This window comes from Montipora foliosa, chromosome 3 (genome assembly GCF_036669935.1).
Source record: "Montipora foliosa isolate CH-2021 chromosome 3, ASM3666993v2, whole genome shotgun sequence".
In the NCBI taxonomy this organism is placed as follows: Eukaryota; Metazoa; Cnidaria; class Anthozoa; order Scleractinia; family Acroporidae; genus Montipora; species Montipora foliosa.
In genome coordinates, this window is record NC_090871.1 from 48,296,675 (window position 1) to 48,316,674 (window position 20,000).

The 20,000-nt window shown below is 41.8% G+C and overlaps 2 protein-coding genes and 1 pseudogene across 2 annotated transcripts in view; 2 read left to right on the forward strand and 1 right to left on the reverse strand.

Moving 5' to 3' along the window:
- Positions 1–20,000, reverse strand: part of LOC137997552 (nephrocystin-4-like) — a 96,493-nt gene that overhangs the window by 63,994 nt on the left and 12,499 nt on the right. Inside the window, exons 12-13 of the mRNA XM_068843610.1 lie at positions 19,286–19,477; positions 17,455–17,684 (exon numbers count right to left, since the gene is read on the reverse strand). Of these exons, the coding sequence (XP_068699711.1) occupies positions 17,455–17,684; positions 19,286–19,477 (422 nt within the window). The remainder of the gene's footprint in view (positions 1–17,454; positions 17,685–19,285; positions 19,478–20,000) is intronic.
- LOC137994270 (uncharacterized) lies at positions 2,879–3,699 on the forward strand (annotated as a pseudogene).
- LOC137994271 (uncharacterized) lies at positions 14,348–15,811 on the forward strand. Its single transcript, XM_068839873.1, has one exon. The coding sequence runs from the start codon at positions 14,348–14,350 to the stop codon at positions 15,809–15,811; it is 1,464 nt and encodes a 487-aa protein (XP_068695974.1).

Here is a 20,000-nt window from a genome sequence, read left to right on the forward strand (position 1 = left end):
ATGGTACATGCACACATTTGAGGCGAGAGTTTGAGGATACCACAGTGGAATGTAGACTGGTAGCTGGGAAAGGACGAGTTGCACCCCTGAAGACTCAGTCGACCTGCAGGCTCGAAGTCATGGGAGCACTCTTAGCAGCACGCCCAGCTGAGACTCTAGCAACGGAGTTGACGATGAAGATAGAGAAGATAACCTTCTGGAGTGATTCTACTACAGTTCTACATTGGATTGGCCAGACCAGTTCCAATTACAAAGTGCTCATGTGCAACCTGGTGTCTGAGATTCCCACAATTATGAGTGAGCTGGAGTCCAAACTGGGGGCGGGCACGGTTTACTGGAGATATGTTCCGACAGAGTACAACCCTGAGATCACATAACCCGAGGATTACGCCCAGCTCAGCTCAACATGAGTCACCGCTATTATTGTGGACCTGAGTTTCTATATATGCCAGTTTATGTTTGGGCAGAGGGTAAGATTGAGGTACCTCAAAAAGAAGTTGAAGAGAGTGAAAGAAAAGCAAGTTGGGTTGGAGTATTGCACGAGTGTGAAGTCTTGTTGGGCTGGAAGAGATATTCATCACTGGCAAAAATGAGAAGAGTTGTTGCATATGTGGAACGGTTTTTAAACAACACGCGAACAAAGAAGAAAGAGTGTATGAATGGTCCGCTTACAGTACCAGAGCTGAGATCAGCTCAGAATTACCTAGTGAAGGGGGCACAAGGTGAATCATTTGATGAGGAGGTGCAGCTCTAAGAGAAGGGTCGAGAGATCCATAAATGGAGCAGAATCAAGTCCCTTCACCAGAGATTGGAAGAAGGATATTTGGTTGTAGGTAGAAGGCTACAGAAAGCCCAGGCCATACCATGCCGTACACGACATCCCAAGATCATTGACTCGAGTCATGAGCTTGCACAGCTAATCATTGATGAAATGCATTGTTGTTATTACCATCTGCAGACAGAGTACCTGTTGAATCAAATTAGACAAGAGTATTGAATCATTCATGGTCGACAGGCTGTCCATAGTGCAGAGTTTAAGTGCAATTATTGCTAGCACCAGACAGTGAAGACCCTCGAGCAGAAAATGGGAAACCTACCTGAATGTAGACTTGAAGTACGGATGGTATTCAGGAACACTGGAGTTGACCTTTTTGGACCAATGCTAGTTAAGGAGAAGCGTAGTGAGGTCAACGTTTATGGCTGTTTGTTTGTTTGCATGAGTACAAGAGCTTGCCATCTTGAGATGGTGGATGATCTTTCAACAGATCATTTCATTATGGCATTGAAAAGATTCATAGCACAACGTGGAGGACCTCAAAGAATGTTCAGTGACAATGGTACAAATTTTGTTAGAGACAACAATGAGTTGCAGAAATGTCTCAAGCAATTGGATGAGCAGAGAATACAGAACTTTTGTGCACCAAATGAGATTGATTGGAACTTTCAGCCACCAAGTGCTCCACACTTTGGTGGTGCGTGGGAAAGACTTGTACAGTGCACAACGAAAACGCTGAAAGTGGTGCTGAAAGAGAGAGTCGTCCCTAAAGAAGCACTGAGGACCTCTCTGGTTGAGACAGAGAGAATTCTCAACAGTTGACCAATCACCCATGTATCTTCTGATGCAGGAGATATTGAAGCACTCACTACAAACCACCTTTTGCTTCTGCGTGCAAATCCAAGTTATGAAGATGCCGTTGTTACAGATAGAGAGGTTAACTTCACAAAGCTGTGGCGACAGTCCCAAGCCCTAATAAATTTCTTCTGGAGACGTTTCACCAAAGAGTACCTTACTAGCCTGACAGAGAGGAAGAAGTGGAAAGAGAACAGAAAGAATCTGAAAGTGGGAGACGTTGTACTTGCATCTGAACCAAATCAGCAACGTGGCATTTGGCCGTTGGGCAGGGTCATGTCTACTCATCCTGGACAACTTTGAAGAGTCCATGCAGAACGCGAAGTGGAGAATTCAGAAGATCAATAACAAAACTTTGTTTATTAGCAGCGGCCAAAGTTTAGATTTCTATCTGTAATCGTCTCGACATAGTGTCTCGACTGGGGACAGGGATGTGCCTTCCGCTCTTGCATGACGTCATAAGAACATGTGATGTTCTTTTCTTTTTGAGCAAGTTGAGTTTTGAGCATTCAGTGAACTATCTAGCGTTGAGTTTATAATACAGTCCTGTGGTGTGATATAATGAGCCAATGCAACAAGAATCAGGAAAGATAGTGGTGGAACTGAAGATATTAGGAACCGACTAAATAAAGCAAGAAGGGCGTTCTATAACCTAACCAAGATATGGAGGTTACGGAACATAGGACGCCAAACGAAGATCAAGCTGTTCAAGACGCTAGTACGCCCAGTACTACTCTACGGATGCGAGGCGTGGAAAATGACAAAGGTGGAGTAAAAAAAGATGGACGCATTCCAGTTTGTGTGCCTCAGACGAATCCTCGGAATTCGGTGGCCACAGAGAGTGAGCAACGAGAGGATAGGGCATATTACAGGAATAAATAAGACCAGAGATGAGATCCGCAGGAGGCGCTGGAACTGGATCGGGCACGTCTTGAGAAAAGATGCAACCGACAACTGCAGGGTAGCGTTAGGGTGGCAACCAGAAGGGAAACGGGCAGTAGGTCGACCAAAGACCACGTGGAGACGAACTGTGGAAAATGAGCGAAAGAGTGAAGGGTGGAACAGCTGGAGAGAAGTCAAAGTCATAGCGGAAGACAGAGTGGGTTGGAAGACGAGGGTTGCGGCCTTACGCGCCTCCTGGCGCGGAGAGATCTAAGTGCTAAGTAAGTGCAACAAGAATGTCATTTGAGCACACCGTTCGACCCACATGGCGATCCTTCAAATGTTGGAAGGCGAAGGGGGAGGGGGATGAAAAGTCTCTGCTTGTATGCGGATAGTAAGGGGCTAATAATTCAAGTTTTTAGGGCCCACAACAAAGTACAGCGAAGAGCCTTGCTCCTTCATTCGGCCAGGGAAGATGTTCAGGAAATCTTCGAAACCTTGGCTGACACTAGCGCAGCAGCAGATTACTCGAAAGCCAAGAAAACTTTGAACGATTATTTCATTCCCAAAGTAAATTCGACATACGAGAATCATGTTTTTCATGGTATAAAGCAGCAAGATTGTGAAACCGTGGCTTAATTTGTGACAAAATTTAAAACAAGTGGTAAAGGATTGTGATTACGGTGATCAATCCGATAATCAGATATAAGATAAAGTTGTTCTGCGGTGTACGTCACAAGCATTGTAGCGAAAATTGTTAGAGAAAGGAGAGAGCTTAACCTTGGCGCTTTTACTTACAACAGCAGCAACACATGAGGCAGTTCAATCCCAGTTGGCAAGCATGGAGGATGGTAAACACAAGGTGAATTTGATAGGGGACTCACGTCGAGATGCCCAACGGAAGAGAAAGGAACCAAGCAAGGGATCAAAAGAAGCGTGTTAGGTGTGGGACTGTAGGATATTTTGGTCGTGATCCCAATTGTCCTGCCAAAGGAAAGGCTTGCAATAGATGTGGAGGTGCTAACCACTTTCCCCAGTGATGTAAAATGAAATCACCGAAACCTGCCAAGCCCAGACCTGGTGGGAAGTTAAGAGATACAAAGAAGAAAGTCAGGTACATGCAAGATGTAGATGAGGAGAAGGATGAGTACGCATTCATTGTGAAATCAGCGTCACAACCTGAATAATTTTGAACTGTTTATTGGTGGCATTAGAGTTGAATGGTGGTAGACTCTGGAGCGAGCACAAATGTTATAGACAAAGACTTGTGGTCAAAGCTGAAGCAAGAAAAGATTGAGTGTATGTCTAAGAAGAATAACAAGAAGCTTTACACTTATGGTACTCAGCACTAACGAAAATAGGTGAAACTGAAGTCAAAGCTGAATTTTTTTGTCCTTGATGGCAAAGGAGAAGCACTGTTAGGAAGAGAAACCGCTGTACAGTTGGGTGTGTTACAGTTTGGTGTCCCAGTGTATTCAGTGAAGTCTAAAGAAGAGATCTTACATGACTACAAGGGAATCTTTGAACGTGTAGGAAAATTGACAGGCTACCAAGTAAAGTTGGGAAAGGGAAAGGCACGGTGGCCTCATGGTTAGAGTGCTCGACTACGGATCAAGTGGTCTGGGTTCGGGTCCTGGCTGAGGATTGTGTTGTGTTCTTGGGCAAGACACTTTACTCTCGCGGTGCCTCTCTCCACCCAGGTGTATAAATGTGTACCCGCAAAATGCTGGGGGTAACCCTGCGATGGACTAGCATCCCATCCAGGGGGGAGTAGAAATACTCCTAGTCCTAGTCCTCCTACTCCTTCATGCTAATGAAACCGGAGATAAGTGCTGGCCTGATGATGAGCCTTCTGGCTCGTAAGCAGAGACTTTACTTTACTTTTACCAAGTAAAGTTGCATGAGGATCCAGAAGTACCTGCTGTGGCACAGCCAGTCAGGCGCTCAACATTTTGTCTCCGAGAGCAAGTCGAGAAGAAGATTGAAGAGCTTGTTGTCATGGATATAATAGAACCTGTAGAAGGTCCGAGTCCTCGGGTTAGTCCAGTTGTGGGAGTGCCAAAACAAAATGATGAAATACGCTTGTGTGTAGACACGAGCAGGGCAAATGAGGCCATCATCAGGGAACGTTACCCAATACCCACAGTAGATGAAGTACTCCAAAACCTCAACCAAAGCACGGTGTTTAGCAAACTTGACTTGAAATGGGGTTATCATCAGTTGGAACTTCACCCTGACTCCCGGAGTATCACAACGTTCACGACTCATTGTGGATTGTATCGGTACAAAAGCCTCATATTTGGAATTAACTCAGCCCCGGAGGTGTAAAAACATGTCATTCAGCAAACATTGCAAGGTTGTGAGGGCGTGGCCAACAACTCAGACGACATTATAGTTCACGGCAGGAATACTGAAGAACATAACAAGAGGATGTCCTAGAGAGATCGAAAGAGAAGAATCTGACATTGAATGCTGAGAAATGCAATTTTTGCATGACCCAGTTGATGTTCATGGGACTTGTGCTAACCGATAAAGGCATCGGGCCAGCCGAAGACAACGTGTGAGCTATCGTCGATGCAAGAGAGCCACAAAATGCCTCGGAGGTCAGAAGTTTCTTGGGACTAGGAAACTAAAATGCTCGATTCGTCCCAGACTTTGCCACAGTTGCACAACCGTCATGCAGATTAACTTAGAAAGGTGTCCGTTCCGAATTTGGAGATGAGCGGAGAAAGGCATTCACTAAGCTTTAGAAAAGGTTGTCAAGTGCTGAAATTCTTGGATATTTCGACAAAGATGCCCCAAAACGCTAATAATAACAAATGCAAGTCCGGTAGGTCTAGGGGCAGACCTCATTCAAGAACAGCATGGGGTGAAGAGAATCATCAGTTATGTGAGTAAGAGCCTACGTGATGTCGCAAAGCGCTATTCAGAGACAGAGAAAGAAGCCCTAGCAATCGTTTGGGCGTGTGAGAGTTTTCATGTGTACCTGTATGGAACTGAATTCGAACTGTACACAGACGACAAACCCCCCGAGACGATTTACTCTAGTAGATCAAAGCCATGTGCACGGATTGAGCAGTGGATTCTGCGATTGCAACCTTACAAGTTCAAAGTAAAGTACTTGCCTGGAGGACAGTACATCGCCGATCCATTATGCCGTTTGTCTCAAACTGCAGGACCCCAAAAAACCTCATCAGCACGCGAAATTTCAGATGACTTCGTCAAGTTTGTAGCAGTTACTGCCACTCCTAAAGCTATGACAACATGTGAGATCCAGGAAGTCTCAGCTGAAGATGAAGAGTTCATCGAGCTATAAGCATGCATAGATGAAGGAAGCTGAAAAGAAGACAAGCTGAAGCAGCATTTACCATAAGAAGCGAGCCGTGTGTTATGGGGAAGTTAGTCCTTAGAGGCAACCGAACCGTGACACCAAGCAAGTTGAGAACTCGGGTACTGGTTCTCGCCAGAATCGTCAATATGAAGCAGAGATTGCGGTCAAAGGTAGGGTGGCCTGGAATTGACAGACAAGCTGAGAGGTTTTGCAAAACCTGTCATGGCTGCCAGCTGGTAAGCTGCCCAGTCAACCCAGAGCTGATTAAATCAACCCTTTTACCAAGAGGCCCATGGCAAGACCTAGCCGTCGATTTGTTAGGTCTACTACAGTCCGGAGACTCTGTTCTAGTAGTAGTCGATTACTTCAGCAGATTTTATGAGATTGGGATAAAGCAGTCCACAACATCCATGGTTTGCCATTGTCAGTGACCAGCTATAATGGACAACAGTTCTGTTTAGATGTGTTTGAGAGATACCTGGAAGATTGTGGTGTAGAACACTGGAAGACCACCCCTTTATGGCCCCAACTGAATGGGGAGGTCGAAAGACAAAACAGATCTCTTTTGAAAAGGATGAGAATTGCACAAGCCAAAGGAAAAGATTGGAAGGATGAAGTGCGCAAATACCTGGTCGCATATAGGTTGACTCCTCATACCACTACACGTGTGAGCCCAGCTGAACTGTTGTTTGGGAGGAAGTGATAGCAAGCGAGGTGCAAGACAGAGACAGTGGAATGAAAGCAACAGCAAAGGTGTATGTGGACAAGAAGAGAAACGCTAAAGAATCGGACCTCAGTCCCGGTGACAAAGTGCTCGTAAAACAAGAACGACAGAACAAGTTGTCTATACCATTTGCACCTGAACCCAACAATTGAAGTTGTTACCAAAACGGGCAACAGTGTTGTTAATGAATCACCCGATGGTGTTCAACTGAAGCAGAACAATACCCATGTGAAGAAGCAGGACGAGAAGACCTCTGTTAAGTGACGGTTCTCGATCCCCTGGGTCTTGCAAGATTGCAAGGAGAGAACGGGAGAAAACTAAGGGTGAGACAACGCACTTCACACCCCTTCCCACAAACCCGCAACAGCATAAATTTTAAGAAAATGCGTAACAACAAGTATAACAGTTACTACAGCGACTATCTCTAAATTAACTAACCTCACTTAGATTTTCTTAGTGCTTTATATATATTTAAAAGACAACACTAAATAAATACCGGTACTTTGCTTTGAATATTTACAATATTGTACATTTCAGTTCTTCGCTTTCACTCCAAAAAGCAACCAACCAACAAACAAACAATCCGACTAACCCACAAACCAACAAACCTCAGCCAGCAATGCAGGTTTAAACTAACTGCTTCTCGGTCCGCTTCTGCTTCTGCTCTCCGGAGCCTTCTATCTTTCTCGGACTTTACTTTACCTGTTCCTCTTTTGTCAACTACAGCGCTCAGCTTTTCCGTTTTCCTTTTCACTAAAGAGTCGTACAGTAATATTCTCCTCGCTTGCTCCTCCACCGTAGACAAAGGGGTTTTGTCTTGATGTACAGTTGGGGTCTGCAAAAGACTTTCAGCATTGACTGTTTGAGCATTTCTGCCCTCCACTTTCTTCTAAAAATTGGCCTTCCCTCTTGTCAACAAACCTTGCGCCACTTCAACAACCAACCAACGCCCACAACTTTTTTACATCTATATACTGTATAGTTAAACTAATTTATTCAAATTACGACAAAACATGTTTTTTAAGATGACTACATTACAACACTTAAAAGAAGTTCTATAACACTAAATCAGATAATACATAATACACTGGGGAATCGTACAATAGGTAGTTAACACTCACACTAACGAACAAGAAGAGTGGTGACAAAAAAAATAATACTTACGTGACACCCGCTACCTGACAACATTGCAAAAAAACAGAATCAGTGACAGAACAAGAAACGGCCAAGTGCCATGTATCGTTAAGACCATCCCGGGTTAAGAAGTTGCCAGAAAAGTTTACAGATTTTGTTATGACATGACTGTTTATTCCTGAGATTATTTTATTGTTTCACCACAAGGCTTGAACATTTTACATTTTCACTTGAACTTGAGAACATTTGCATGTTTGGATTTTCGTGCTGACGTTTAGTTTTGCTCAGGATTTTGTTACTCCAAAAAGATTGTCATAGCTATTTCATTGTTGAGTTTTATTTACCGGGAAAAAGAAGAGATGTAGTGTTTGTAAAGTATGCTTCGGTGTACCATACATGTGTCATGTTACTGTTGCGTTACACACACAATGCTTAGCGAGAAATAATATTTTACAAGAATATTTTGGAAAAACTATATTTTAGTTTTCACAAGCGAAGAGAGTTGGCGTTAGCCGTGTTTGGTGAAGTGTGACAGACACAGTGTTTATTCAAGATGGCGGACGCTGTGTAAGTTTATCAAGTACGTGCTGTTTAGAGTTTTTCTTCGTGGAAACTACGTTCATTTTGGAAATCTTCTTGTTGTTGTTCCGACAACCCTGCGTTCAGTTTAGTTTGCAAGCTACCTGTCCTTAAAAACATTCGAACTCATTAACATTGGGGGCCTGTCCGGGAGAGGAATTCACTGTTTGCCCACTAGAGTAACCAGGAAAGGACATTTCAAGAAGAAGGAGTTACAGCGAAAGTAAGACGAACTGTTACAAGGGAGTATATTGTGTGTTTGCTGTAAACTACCACTGTGGAAATGGAAAAGCTTTTGCAGATAGGGAAAGAATTCGGATTGGAAGGAGAAAAGCTGCTCGAGTTTGTAGAAAAGCAACAAAAGTTAGAAGAAGAAAGAAGAAGGGAAGAGGAAGAAGAAGACAAACGTAGGCAATTTGAAAAAGAACAAACAAGGGAACAAGAAGAAAGGGTAGAAAAAAGGAGGCAATTAGAAGAAGAAAAGGAAGAGAGGCGTCGAATGCTTCAGGAGGATAAAAGAAAGGAAGAGGAAGAGAAGGAGGAAAGGCGTAGAAGAAAATTGGAGATGGAAGCCAAGCTGTTGAAACAGAAAGAGGCTATTGAAGCGGAAAAAAGAGAGCACGAGTTGAAAATTGCATGTTTGGCGGCGGCGAGTGCTGACGGGCGTCCTGCAGACAGAGAGGACAGGGCTAAAGCACCAAAACCCACTTTTATTGATGGCAAAGATGACCTTGATGCTTACCTTCAAAGATTTAAAACATTTGCAGCGACAGCTAAATGGGAGAAGACAGGATGGGCTTCGAAACTTAGTCCTCTTTTGTCTGGACGTGCGCTAGAAGTTTATTCGCGGTTATCCGAGGAAGCAGCCCAAGATTATGACCGAGTAAAGCTAGCTTTGATGAGGAGATATGACCTTACGGAGGATGTTTATCGCCGGAAATTTAGAGCATCAAAGCTGGAAGTTGATGAGAGCCCAGAACAGTTTATAGTCCTTTTAAGAGAGTAGCAATGGATCTTGTTGCTCCTATCAGTCCCCCGAGTGAAGAAGGATACAGATATACAATGTATAATGACACTGGTAGATTTTTCGACTCGCTACCCTGAGGCTGTGCCACTAAACAACATTGACACAGAGACTGTAGCACAGGCATTGGTAGATATCTTCAGCCGTCTAGGAGTACCCGAGGAGATCCTGAGTGATCTGGGTACGCAGTTTGTTTCTGACTGCATGAGAGAAGTCACGCGACTACTAAGTATTAAACAGCTTACAACAACACCCTACCAACCGATGTGTAACAGTTTGACGGAGAAGTTCAACGGAACAATGAAGTCTATGCTGAAGAGACTGTGTAGTGAGCAGCCAAGACAGTGGCATTGCTACATAAACCCGCTGTTGTTTGCTTATCAGGAAGTTCCCCAAGAGTCCACTGGTTTTTCACGGTTTGAGCTGTTATATGGAAGAGCTGTCAGAGGACCAATGGCTATACTCAAACAGCTGTAGACGAAAGTTGAGGGGCCTGAGGTAAAGAACAGTTACCAGTACGTTTTCGAGTTACGAGAGAAATTAAAAGATACCTTTAAACTCGCTCATAGTGAACTGGAGAAAGCACAGCAGAAAGGAAAGCACTCTTTCGACCGCAAGTCTAAAGTTAGGAAGTTCGAGTCAGGTGAGAAAGTGCTTGTGCTGCTACCTACCGACCATAACAAGCTACTTATGCAGTGGAAGGGTCCCTTTGAAGTTAGTTCTGTAGCAGGTCTCAATGACTACAAAGTGAAAGTAAAAGGCAAGGAGAAAGTTTACCATGCGAACCTACTTAAAAAGTACTTTGAGCGAGAGGAGACTACAGCTGAAGGAGCAGTGGCTGGTGGAGTAGGTGCTACGTGTATATACGATGCTGTCAACTGTGCAGCTAAAGCTGATGAAGCAGAGGGCGAAAACATTGATTTTCTAGAGCTTGGTGGATATGTGGCCAAGGAATCGATCAAGGATCTTAAAACCAGACCAAATCTGACGGATGACTGACGGAATCAATTTATGAATCTGGCTAAACAGTTCACGAATTTGTTTACTGAAGCACCAGGTGCCACAGACCTCGTTCAGCATCATATTAAACTCATTTCAGACGAGCCGGTTAGATCAAGACCTTACCCAGTACCTTACAGCATCAGAGAATCACTGAGAAGAGATATTGCCGACATAAAATGGGAGTTATTGGAGAGTCCAGTTCTCCGTATGCGTCACCTGTGGCAGTAGTGAAGAAAGAAGACAACACAAACAGTGTGCGCTGATTATCGGAAATTAAATAAACTAACCATATTTGATCCCGAGCCTATGCCAACTGCTGAACATTTGTTTCAGAAGCTTAGCAGAGACAAGTTCTACTCAAAAATTGACCTTAGCAAGGGATATTGGCAGATAACAATACCAGAGGACATACAGAAAACAGCGTTCATAACACCTGACGGGTTGTAAGAGTTCTTGAAGATGCCATTTGGAATGATCAACTCAGCAGCAACACTGAAGAGTGCAATGAAAAAGTTGCTAGAAGATCTACTTGATGTTGATTTCTACTGAGATGACATATTGGTTCACACCCATACGTGGGAAGAACATATTAGAGCCCTAAGAGAGCTACTTTCGCGCCTTGTACAAGCGGGGTTCACTATTAGACCTACTAAGTGCCTATTCGGAGTAAACAGTGTGGAGTTTCCTAGGCCATCGACTGGAGCAAGGAATTATTGGTCTACATCGGCTTAACGTGGAGAAAATTAAGATGCCCCAAGGCCTAGCACAAAGAAACAGGTGCGATCACTTATGGGTCTAGCAGGATACTACAGAGATTTCATCGCCAACTTTGCAGCGATCACAGTGCCCTTATCTGATCTCACACGGAAAGGCCAACCCAATAAAGTTGACTGGGGTGAAGCACAAGAGAAAGCCTACCAAACAATCAAGTCTTACCTAACAAGTGAGCCTATTCTGCGACTCCCCAATCCAGCTAAACCTATTTCTTAAAGACGGACGCCTCCAACAGTGGCAAGGCTGCTGCCTAACGGGCGCCCTGGTTGCGAGCGTGGGCGACCAAAGTTTTGTACAAGGAGCCCGAACGGGCGCCTAACTTTATCACAAAAGCAATTGACCCCAACTTCCTTGTAAATTACATTCCTGTAGCTGGACATAACACAGTGAAAGTTTTAATGTATTTGGCGAGTGTGTCAACACGGGAAACATGCAAAAATAGCCAAACGATTTCAACATAACGATGTCTTAACAACTTTACGTTGAATCGAAGCAATTTATTGCATGAAGACTGGGTCCAAGATGTGATTTCCAAATGTGGGCTTGGGATATTATGGGCTGTCAGTTGAACATCGAAATTCGCGTGCTATCAGTGGATCTCAGACCTACCTATTTGAATGTCGGTCGTTTCAAACACCAACCCGGTTGGAGTTTGTGTCACCTTGCTTTTCTTGTTGTACTTAGAATGAAAAGCATGCAGCGCGAAAACAAGCACGCTGACACCATACCTTTTTTAGTGTCCTGTGTATGAAATATTATCAGTTGTGCCAAGTTTGACAAAAATCTGGATAGTATGCCATTTTCAAGGGAATTACCTTAATAAGGAACCTTCTTTTTAGTCAGTCATGTGGTCAATGGTCAGGATGTCACGCAAAGCAAGTTGTGTGACATCCCAAAAGACGGCTGCAAAGGAGACTACGTTCTTTACAAAACCTCACCTTGACACAGTTTCCATTTCACGTACAAAAAAAGAGTAAAGCTATTGAGAAGACAACTCTGAAGTGGGACATAAAACCTTATCTTGTTTATCTTCATGCTGTGGACATCATTAATCAGTTACATTTAGCCCTTAGTTACAGTTAGCCCTGCTCTTGAAACAAAAAGAATACTTCATCCAAAAAGAAGGAAGAAAACAATTTCACCTAGAAAACAAAAAGCCTGTCAGGTTGGTGCCAAGTTTAATCGGGCTGATGACTGATATTTACGTCAGAACCCCATCGACTAAATCATTTCAGTCTTGACTTGTCCATTTGACCTTGCACTGAATCGCTTGCCCATCTCTTAAACCATTTGCCAGTGAGTTAAGTCGTCCGTCGATTACTTGAACTGTTCGTTGTTTTACTAAACCATTTCAGTCTTGTCTTGTCCATTTGTCATTGCATTGCCCTCTCTTAAACCATTTGACATTTGATTAAACCATTTGGCGGTGAGTTAAGTCGTTTGTCAATTAGGACAGGGCAACTTTTGTGACATTTGATTAGTAACGCAAAATATAGGGGAAAAGTATTTACTAATAGGGAATTATAAATAATATTTTTACATTTGGCACCCCATATAATCCATCTTCTTGCAGTGACTGTACACAAAATTTCTCAGGGTCTCAAGAGCACTTCCAGAATCTGGAAGTCCATTGTAATAATTGGTCTACATAAATTCTGGCTCTTTTGAGCAGACACTCGTGGGAGAGGAACCTGTGACGAAGCCTTTAAAGAGTGTTAACTTTGTGTGGCAACCTCGTCCACAGGTGGCCCAAGTTCACAATGTGAGTAGTTATTATTCTTTTAATCTTTATGCGAATGTTCAGTGCGTTAAACGTGGCATGTTTGCCACATGTACTATGACATAACGACGGCGTTTGTTTACGTGAAACGTGACTCCCGCCTTGCAGCATTTGGAGGTGTTGTGTTACAACGGTTTGAATTTAGATCGTTCCACTGTCACGCAATAAAAAAATAAATCGAAAACCATCCAGTGGAAAAAGTCAAGAATTCGTGATGTTGTAGAAGATAAATGAAGAAGAAACTTCTCAAAGTTTTAGGCCTGTGCGTTTCCCCAAACTTCAGATAGTCGTCGAAATGTTTCGCAAAAATTTACAGAGCCTAGTATGAAAACGCCATGTTGGTGTACATCTGTGGTGCACCAATATGGCGGCCTGAATATAGTGTCAATATCTGTTACTTACTTTGGCTATCTAGGCGAGTGATCATCTGTACTGAACAGACAGCTATTTACCTACATGTAAGCACTTTTTCTAATGCTTTAACTTCTAAAAAGGCTCAAAATCATGAGATAAATATATATTTCTCAATAAACTTGATCATCTCCTCGTGTCACGCAACGAAGCACGCTATTGAGCTTTAAAATTGCAAATGGATATAAATTTATCACCTCTTATGCCTGATGAGGATAAAAACTTTCATGGCTCTTTAGTTTTGGATTTTAGAAAATGATGACGTCACGTGAAAACGATCCATTGTGCGTCTGTCCTATTATTGATCATGAACTTCGTTATAATATTGTCAAAAGGATGAAGGGGGTAGTTTCTAAAGAAACTGTGGTGCTGTGTCCGTGGGGAAGTAGTATACAAAAATTTGGTTTTATCAACAGAGTTGATAATGTAAATTGGCCACCGTACAGAGATTCTAAAAGCTGGACGTTTCGAGCATTAGCGCTTCGTCAGAGCGAAGGGCTAACGCTCGACGAAGGGCTAACGCTCAAAACGTCCAGCTTTTAGAATCTCTGTACAGTGGCCAATTTACATTATCAACTCCGTTGATAAAACCAAATTATTGTCAAAAGGGCTGTGGATCCACGAGGAAATACATGTACACCCTGCTAGCAGAGCCTTTCTTTTGCTTGCTCGATTTTGGCGTTCTCCAGAAAGGCTCTGCATGAATCGAGTAAGATCTTTTTTGAATATGCGCTGCATGTTGCCAGGATACAGTCTCGAACCCAAGCCTAATATGCCAGATCTCGCCGCCATCTTGGTTTTTCATGCCAGCGGGCTCAATTATAACAATCGGTTTTGTCACTAAATGGACGCTCACACTGGAAAAACCAGTTTGACGAGAGAAAACAAGATTGACTAGTCCAGAAGTTCGGGCTGCGGCGGCTTCAAAGAGTTGACGCGATTCAGGCAGAGCCTACTTTTCTCCTCCTCCTCAGTAAAGAAAAATACAAAAGGAGGCTCTGCTCGCAGGGTGGAGGAAATAGCGCTCGATCACTTCAAATCACAGCTGCTCTTGAAAGTGAACTGATTGAACGACAATGAGTGGAGGAAACCAAGGTAAGAAAAACACTGGGGAAGCAGACGTCCTCAAAATTGAGGACTTAACGATAAAAGATAACGACAACAACGAAGAGGAAAACGCAAAACCAGGAACTTCCCAACAAACGCCTGAGCAAAAAGGTAAAAGTACCAAAAACAATGCCACCAAATCAAAACCAAAAAGATTGTTTTCTGAAAGTAAAGAAAACGAGAAGGGAGAATGGCTTAAAGAAAACGAGCAGGGAGAATGGCTTGAAAATCATCCTTGGGATCATGCTACTCCAGTCTCGTTTAGTGCGGTTGAAGTTAATAAGATTTTTCCTGTCCGGGAGAAGTGGCAAACGTCCGACCGATCAAAGAGGGTTGATCTTGAAAAGATCTACAACAATATTCCAGAATTTGCAGAGGACATGAATAGCGACATGAAGAAAAAGTTTGCGAGTAATAACACGACAAGCCAAACAAACAGCAGAGACGGAGACAAACGATCTCTTAACCAAGGTAACGAAAAGTTGAAGGCTTTTTCTTTGAAAGATGATCAGTATATCACTTCCTCCAGCTATAACTTTTACCTTGACTGTGAGTACATGTTGAACATGTATTTGCCAAGTGACTCAAAGGAATGGTTTAATACCAAGAGCGGCAATAAATACATTACACACATAAACCAAGACAGAAAAGACATGAGATGGATCTTTACGCCCTCTTATCGCAGAGCAAAGATTGCATTGTTGGATTGGCCAGAAGATAAAATTGTAACAAAAGAGTCGACCATTCGTATTCTCGTGGTGAGACCTTCTGAGTTTAAAGAGTATGTTGAGTGTTGTGGGCACAAATTCCCAATCATAAGCCTCCCAAATGACGAGAAAGGAGCCGGTTATGCCAGACTGTGGATCCAAAAGATTGCTTTGAAACTTAAACTGGAATTCATTTGGATGATTGATGACAGCCTTGAATGTTTTTATGAATACCACCCTACACAGAATCCTCCTGCAAAGAACCTGAAGAAAGCTGGAGATTACAAAAGTTTTAGGCGCCGACAATTTGGAGTGGTATTTGAGCGCCTTGAAAGAATTGTCAAGGATGGAGAGATTGCAGCTATGAGTCCGAGAGCGACTCCACCAGGGCGCAAGACAAAGGATCCATTTGTTTGCAAACCACCACATGTAGCCGTCTTTCTAAACCTGAAAGTGCTCAAAGAAAAAGAGGTGTTCTTTCGACCTGAACTTAAAGTATGTGAGGATATGATATTTGGCTATGAATGCAACAAGAAGGGGCTAGGAGTCTTCAGGGACAACCGTATCCAATTCCAGGACCATTCGTGGAATTTCACTGGAGCCAGGAGTCCTTCCTTATGGGAAGGAGAAGGAGCAGCAGCAGCAGCAGCAGCAGAACAGGAAGAAGAAGAAGAAGAAGATAGTTATGAAGATTACAGTGATAATGAGGATGGTGGTGATGACTAAGTTTTTTGGAACAATCGTATCCAACTCCACAAATGAAGTGACAATTGATGCATGAGTCCTTCCATACAACAACATTTGAAAAAAAAAACATATCAGACTTCAACAATTGCGAGCATTTTGATTGTTATGTAGTGCCACTGTTTCATCATTTCACCCTTTAACAGTACAAAGGAAAATATTTGTTTGCATTTATCTACTGTAAGTCACAAGTAATGAATCGTGGACTTTTGCAACAAATCTGAGGGCCGTGGGTTTTTAGAGAAGAGCTATTGACAATAACCAACATGCTCTTTAAAAGATGAACACATTCAACAGGAAAACATTTAAAAAAATAGAAAGTGCCAAAAATCCTTTATCATGTTACACATTCAAAAGATTCAGACATCCCTTAAGCAGAATTTGATGTTGTGTATCAGAGAATTAGACAAGACCATTTTCTGGATGTTAATTTTGCCTTTGTCATGACTGGCTACAGAAATAAATTATTGCCCTGGTTTTAGTTGATAACATCGAACTGTTTTATCATTATTCATAGTATTGTAAAATTTAGTTGGTGCCAAGTGGTGGAAGGCACAAGCAGCAGTTGTGTAGGTGACAGTGGAAAAAGAAAGTCAGAGGACTAACAATACATAGTTTGAAGGGTAAAGTAAACAAGAGCTCAATGTAGCGTTAAGTGTTTTTAAAGATGCAATGAGGATCGAATACCACTTCATTTTATTTCACACGATAGAATATTTGTAAGGACAAATGTCTTGCAAAAACTCATAATCAGTAATGTCTTACAAGAACAAATAACTACCAGTAGTATTAGGTTTGGAAGAGTAAAATTAGTATGAATGATAAAATATGCACATATTTATGCTGCATGAATGAACTCATGCAAATCTCTGGTAGTACTCTGCAATCATTGATTGGAACCAATTTGTGACAATCCATTGGCCACAAACAGTTTCCAACTTTCATTGCTGCGAGCAAACTAGTAGAACCTTTTTTAAAGATCCATGCAAAGAATTTATGCAAATCTTGGCTTTTCCTGTTGGATTTTGGTACTGAACAGCATTTTTTAGACTACAAAGACACTTTGGCTCGGTCACCCCTTTGTCAACGGTTCACAGTTGTCTACAGTAGCTGATTTTTTAATGCCAAACTTGTAATAATTCTTTTAACATGTGAGTGAGTTTTGAATAGTTGTGGTACTGTATATTATGTATAGTATTTCTATATGCATCAAACATGTGGTGCAACTAGAAGGCATTAGGCAAGTACAATGTATCATTCTACTTATTTGAAATGATTTTATACCAACTCTGTTTTGAAACCAGTGATTAAAACGAAATGTACTTGTGTCTATATTGCAGTCTTGTTTCATTGATGGAGGATAAATATAAAAGTCACATATAGCTGCTTTCTGCAGTTGTTGCAGTGTATAATACCACTTATTGGAACTGCAGATTAATTTGAAAGGACCCAATAAGTGTGAAACACTGTTGATCAATGCAGTCGAGGAAACAACCACAATCTCTTCCAAAGAAAACTCAAACATTTTAATCTTTTAGGCTTGCGGGAAACTGCAAAGTTGTGTCACTACTTGCAATTTTATGCAAGGAAAATAGTTATTTTTGCCAATAATAAATTATCATTACCTGTTTCCTGGGGGAAGCGGTGGCCTGCTTGCCACTCCTGGTGTGAGTGGCATTACTGACTGGCTGTCGGGAGAGCTGAACATTCCTCCCTTTGGATCTAATGGACCAGGAGAGGACAAGCCAGAGGATGGCATCATCATCTGGGACCCATGAGTAGAGGATCTTGAGCTGCTTGTTCTTCTGCGTTGGTGAGTGAAGATAAACTTGAGTGTCCCACTTGACTTGCTCCTCTAGAAAAGAAAAAGCAACAGAGATCCCTAAGTACAAGACACCTGTCATTGAGAATAAGACTAATATAAACCACAAGTGCAATGAAGAAAAATACCGCAATTTCTCAGCTATAAGATGCACCCAAAACTTTCAAACCTGACTGTATCAAATTTAAAATATACACAGGACCAAAATACCAGAAAATGTTGTTACAGTAGTAGATATTTACTTAACAACTGACAACATTATCCTTTCAGATATTCATGCTTGTAAACAAAAGGTTACATGTAAAGGTCACAAAGGGAGCCATGTTTCACATGAAGCATGTGTTTTAGTCTAAGTCACTTCATGTGACTTTTTAGAGTGCTTACAGTACATGTATTTATTTTACATTATTTTGTTGCTGCTATTGTTATTGTTTTTGCTTTGCTTTTATTGTCTTATATTGTCTTTTAGTATAAATACACAGGTGATTATACAAAATCTCGGATTATCAGCCGATAATCACCTTGACGGACAAAATGGCTGCCAGTAGTCGTTTTGCCACTGTAAGTGAAGATGATTTCACGTTGAAATGTTTTTTTTTTCTCTTTTTTGAAATAATCACCTGTGTATTTATACTAAAACAATTATTCACCTCAGGCTCAGTGATTATCAGTGAATATTCACAGAGACGAATATTCACCAATAATCACTTCGCCTTCGGCAAATAATTGTTAAATATTGTGTCACATTTATTTGCAACTTGAATAACTTTTTATTGTATATACACTGTATTATGTTCCACACTGAGTGATAAGAATTCCACACGCTGCACACACAAAATAATACAACAAATTTTATTATACTTTAATAACTGATGAAACGAAATCAATGAAACAACAACAGCTGGTTTAAAATTAGAGTCCCAACTGGCCAGAGGCAAGTTACCAAATGGCTATCTACAAGTGCAGCCGAGAAGTTGAACCAGGGACTACCAGGATCAGATTCAAAGAGTGGTCTCTGGATCTCAAGACAAACGCACTATCCACTGGGCCGCATTACCTTCTAATAATAATTTCCCTGTTAGAAATACTACATAAATTTGTGTTCTTTTACATCCTCAGTACCAAAGACAAATTTGCAGGCATTTTGCGATGAAAACTCATCAATATGCATTTATTCCATGTGCACCTAGTTTTCACAAATCAGAAATTTATTTGATGACACTACACAAAGTTAGGTGAGGCAGTTGGTTAGTAAGTCTTGTACTATACCGCTCTACATATGTGTGGACTACAATGATGCTTCCTCTAGGAAATGTGTCATAATTTATTTCGTGGGTAGCTGAACCACACAAAATGACCAGGTTTGAAATATGGTGAAGCAGGGCTGGCACAGTGGTGAGAGCACTTGCCTTCCACCAGTGCGTCCCAGGGTCGATATCCAGATTCAACGCCATACAACCCTGCTCTGAGAGGTTTTTCCCTCCTGATACTCTGGTTTTCCTCTCTCCTCAAAAACCAACATTTGATTTGATTTGCTCTGATTCCTCGTGCTTGGCTAAATAACCTTGAGACTGCACTTGAACTCAAGGAAAAAGGTCTTTTAAACATAGGAAGCAAACAGATCTATAGCAAACCTTTTCGTCACTTTGCTGAGGCACGTTCTCGGTGTATACCAGCCTGTGATTAGGAAATCCTTGAGAGCCACCATTCAGTTCCACAATGGTCTCTCTCTCATCATTACCACCACCATCAAACGGAAGCCACAAGGCCCAACATAAAGTTATAGTTTGGTTCTGAGAGCGCATTAGACTTCCAGACAATGATGGCTGGAAAAAATAAAGAAACATTATATTTGCACTAAAGAAAAAAACAGCATGAAAGGAAACAGTTGTTCACTGTGCGAGAAAGTTAATAAAAGCCATCAGAACATAAATGGACTTTCTAAACAATAAAATTATTCTGTCACTGGGCTCATCTCCATAGATGCACACAAAGCCAAAGGTTTAGCAGTGGGAACGCAGACATATTTCAGGAAGTTGTTTGACCGCTGTAAATATATCAATAACTATTGATATACAAGGTTTGCTGTGTTAAAGGTACATGTAAAAACAGAGAAACCTATATGAAACCTATGTAGGCAGCTGAATCTGAGTCCCTAAAATAAGACAGTCATGAAATGCAATGAAAATTTGGCAAAACGTTGCTGGCTGCAGCCAGCAGAAACATTAACAAAGACAGAGAACAGTTTGCTTACTTCACAAAAAAAGTCATCCATGTATTAATTTTTATATCAAGTATATGCTCAAGGTGGACATGAAAAGCACAGGTTAAACTTGCGCAATCACAGAA

Excerpts from the sequence above, each read along its gene's own strand:
- LOC137994271 (XM_068839873.1), top strand. The coding sequence starts at position 14,348 with ATGAGTGGAGGAAACCAAGGTAAGAAAAACACTGGGGAAGCAGACGTC.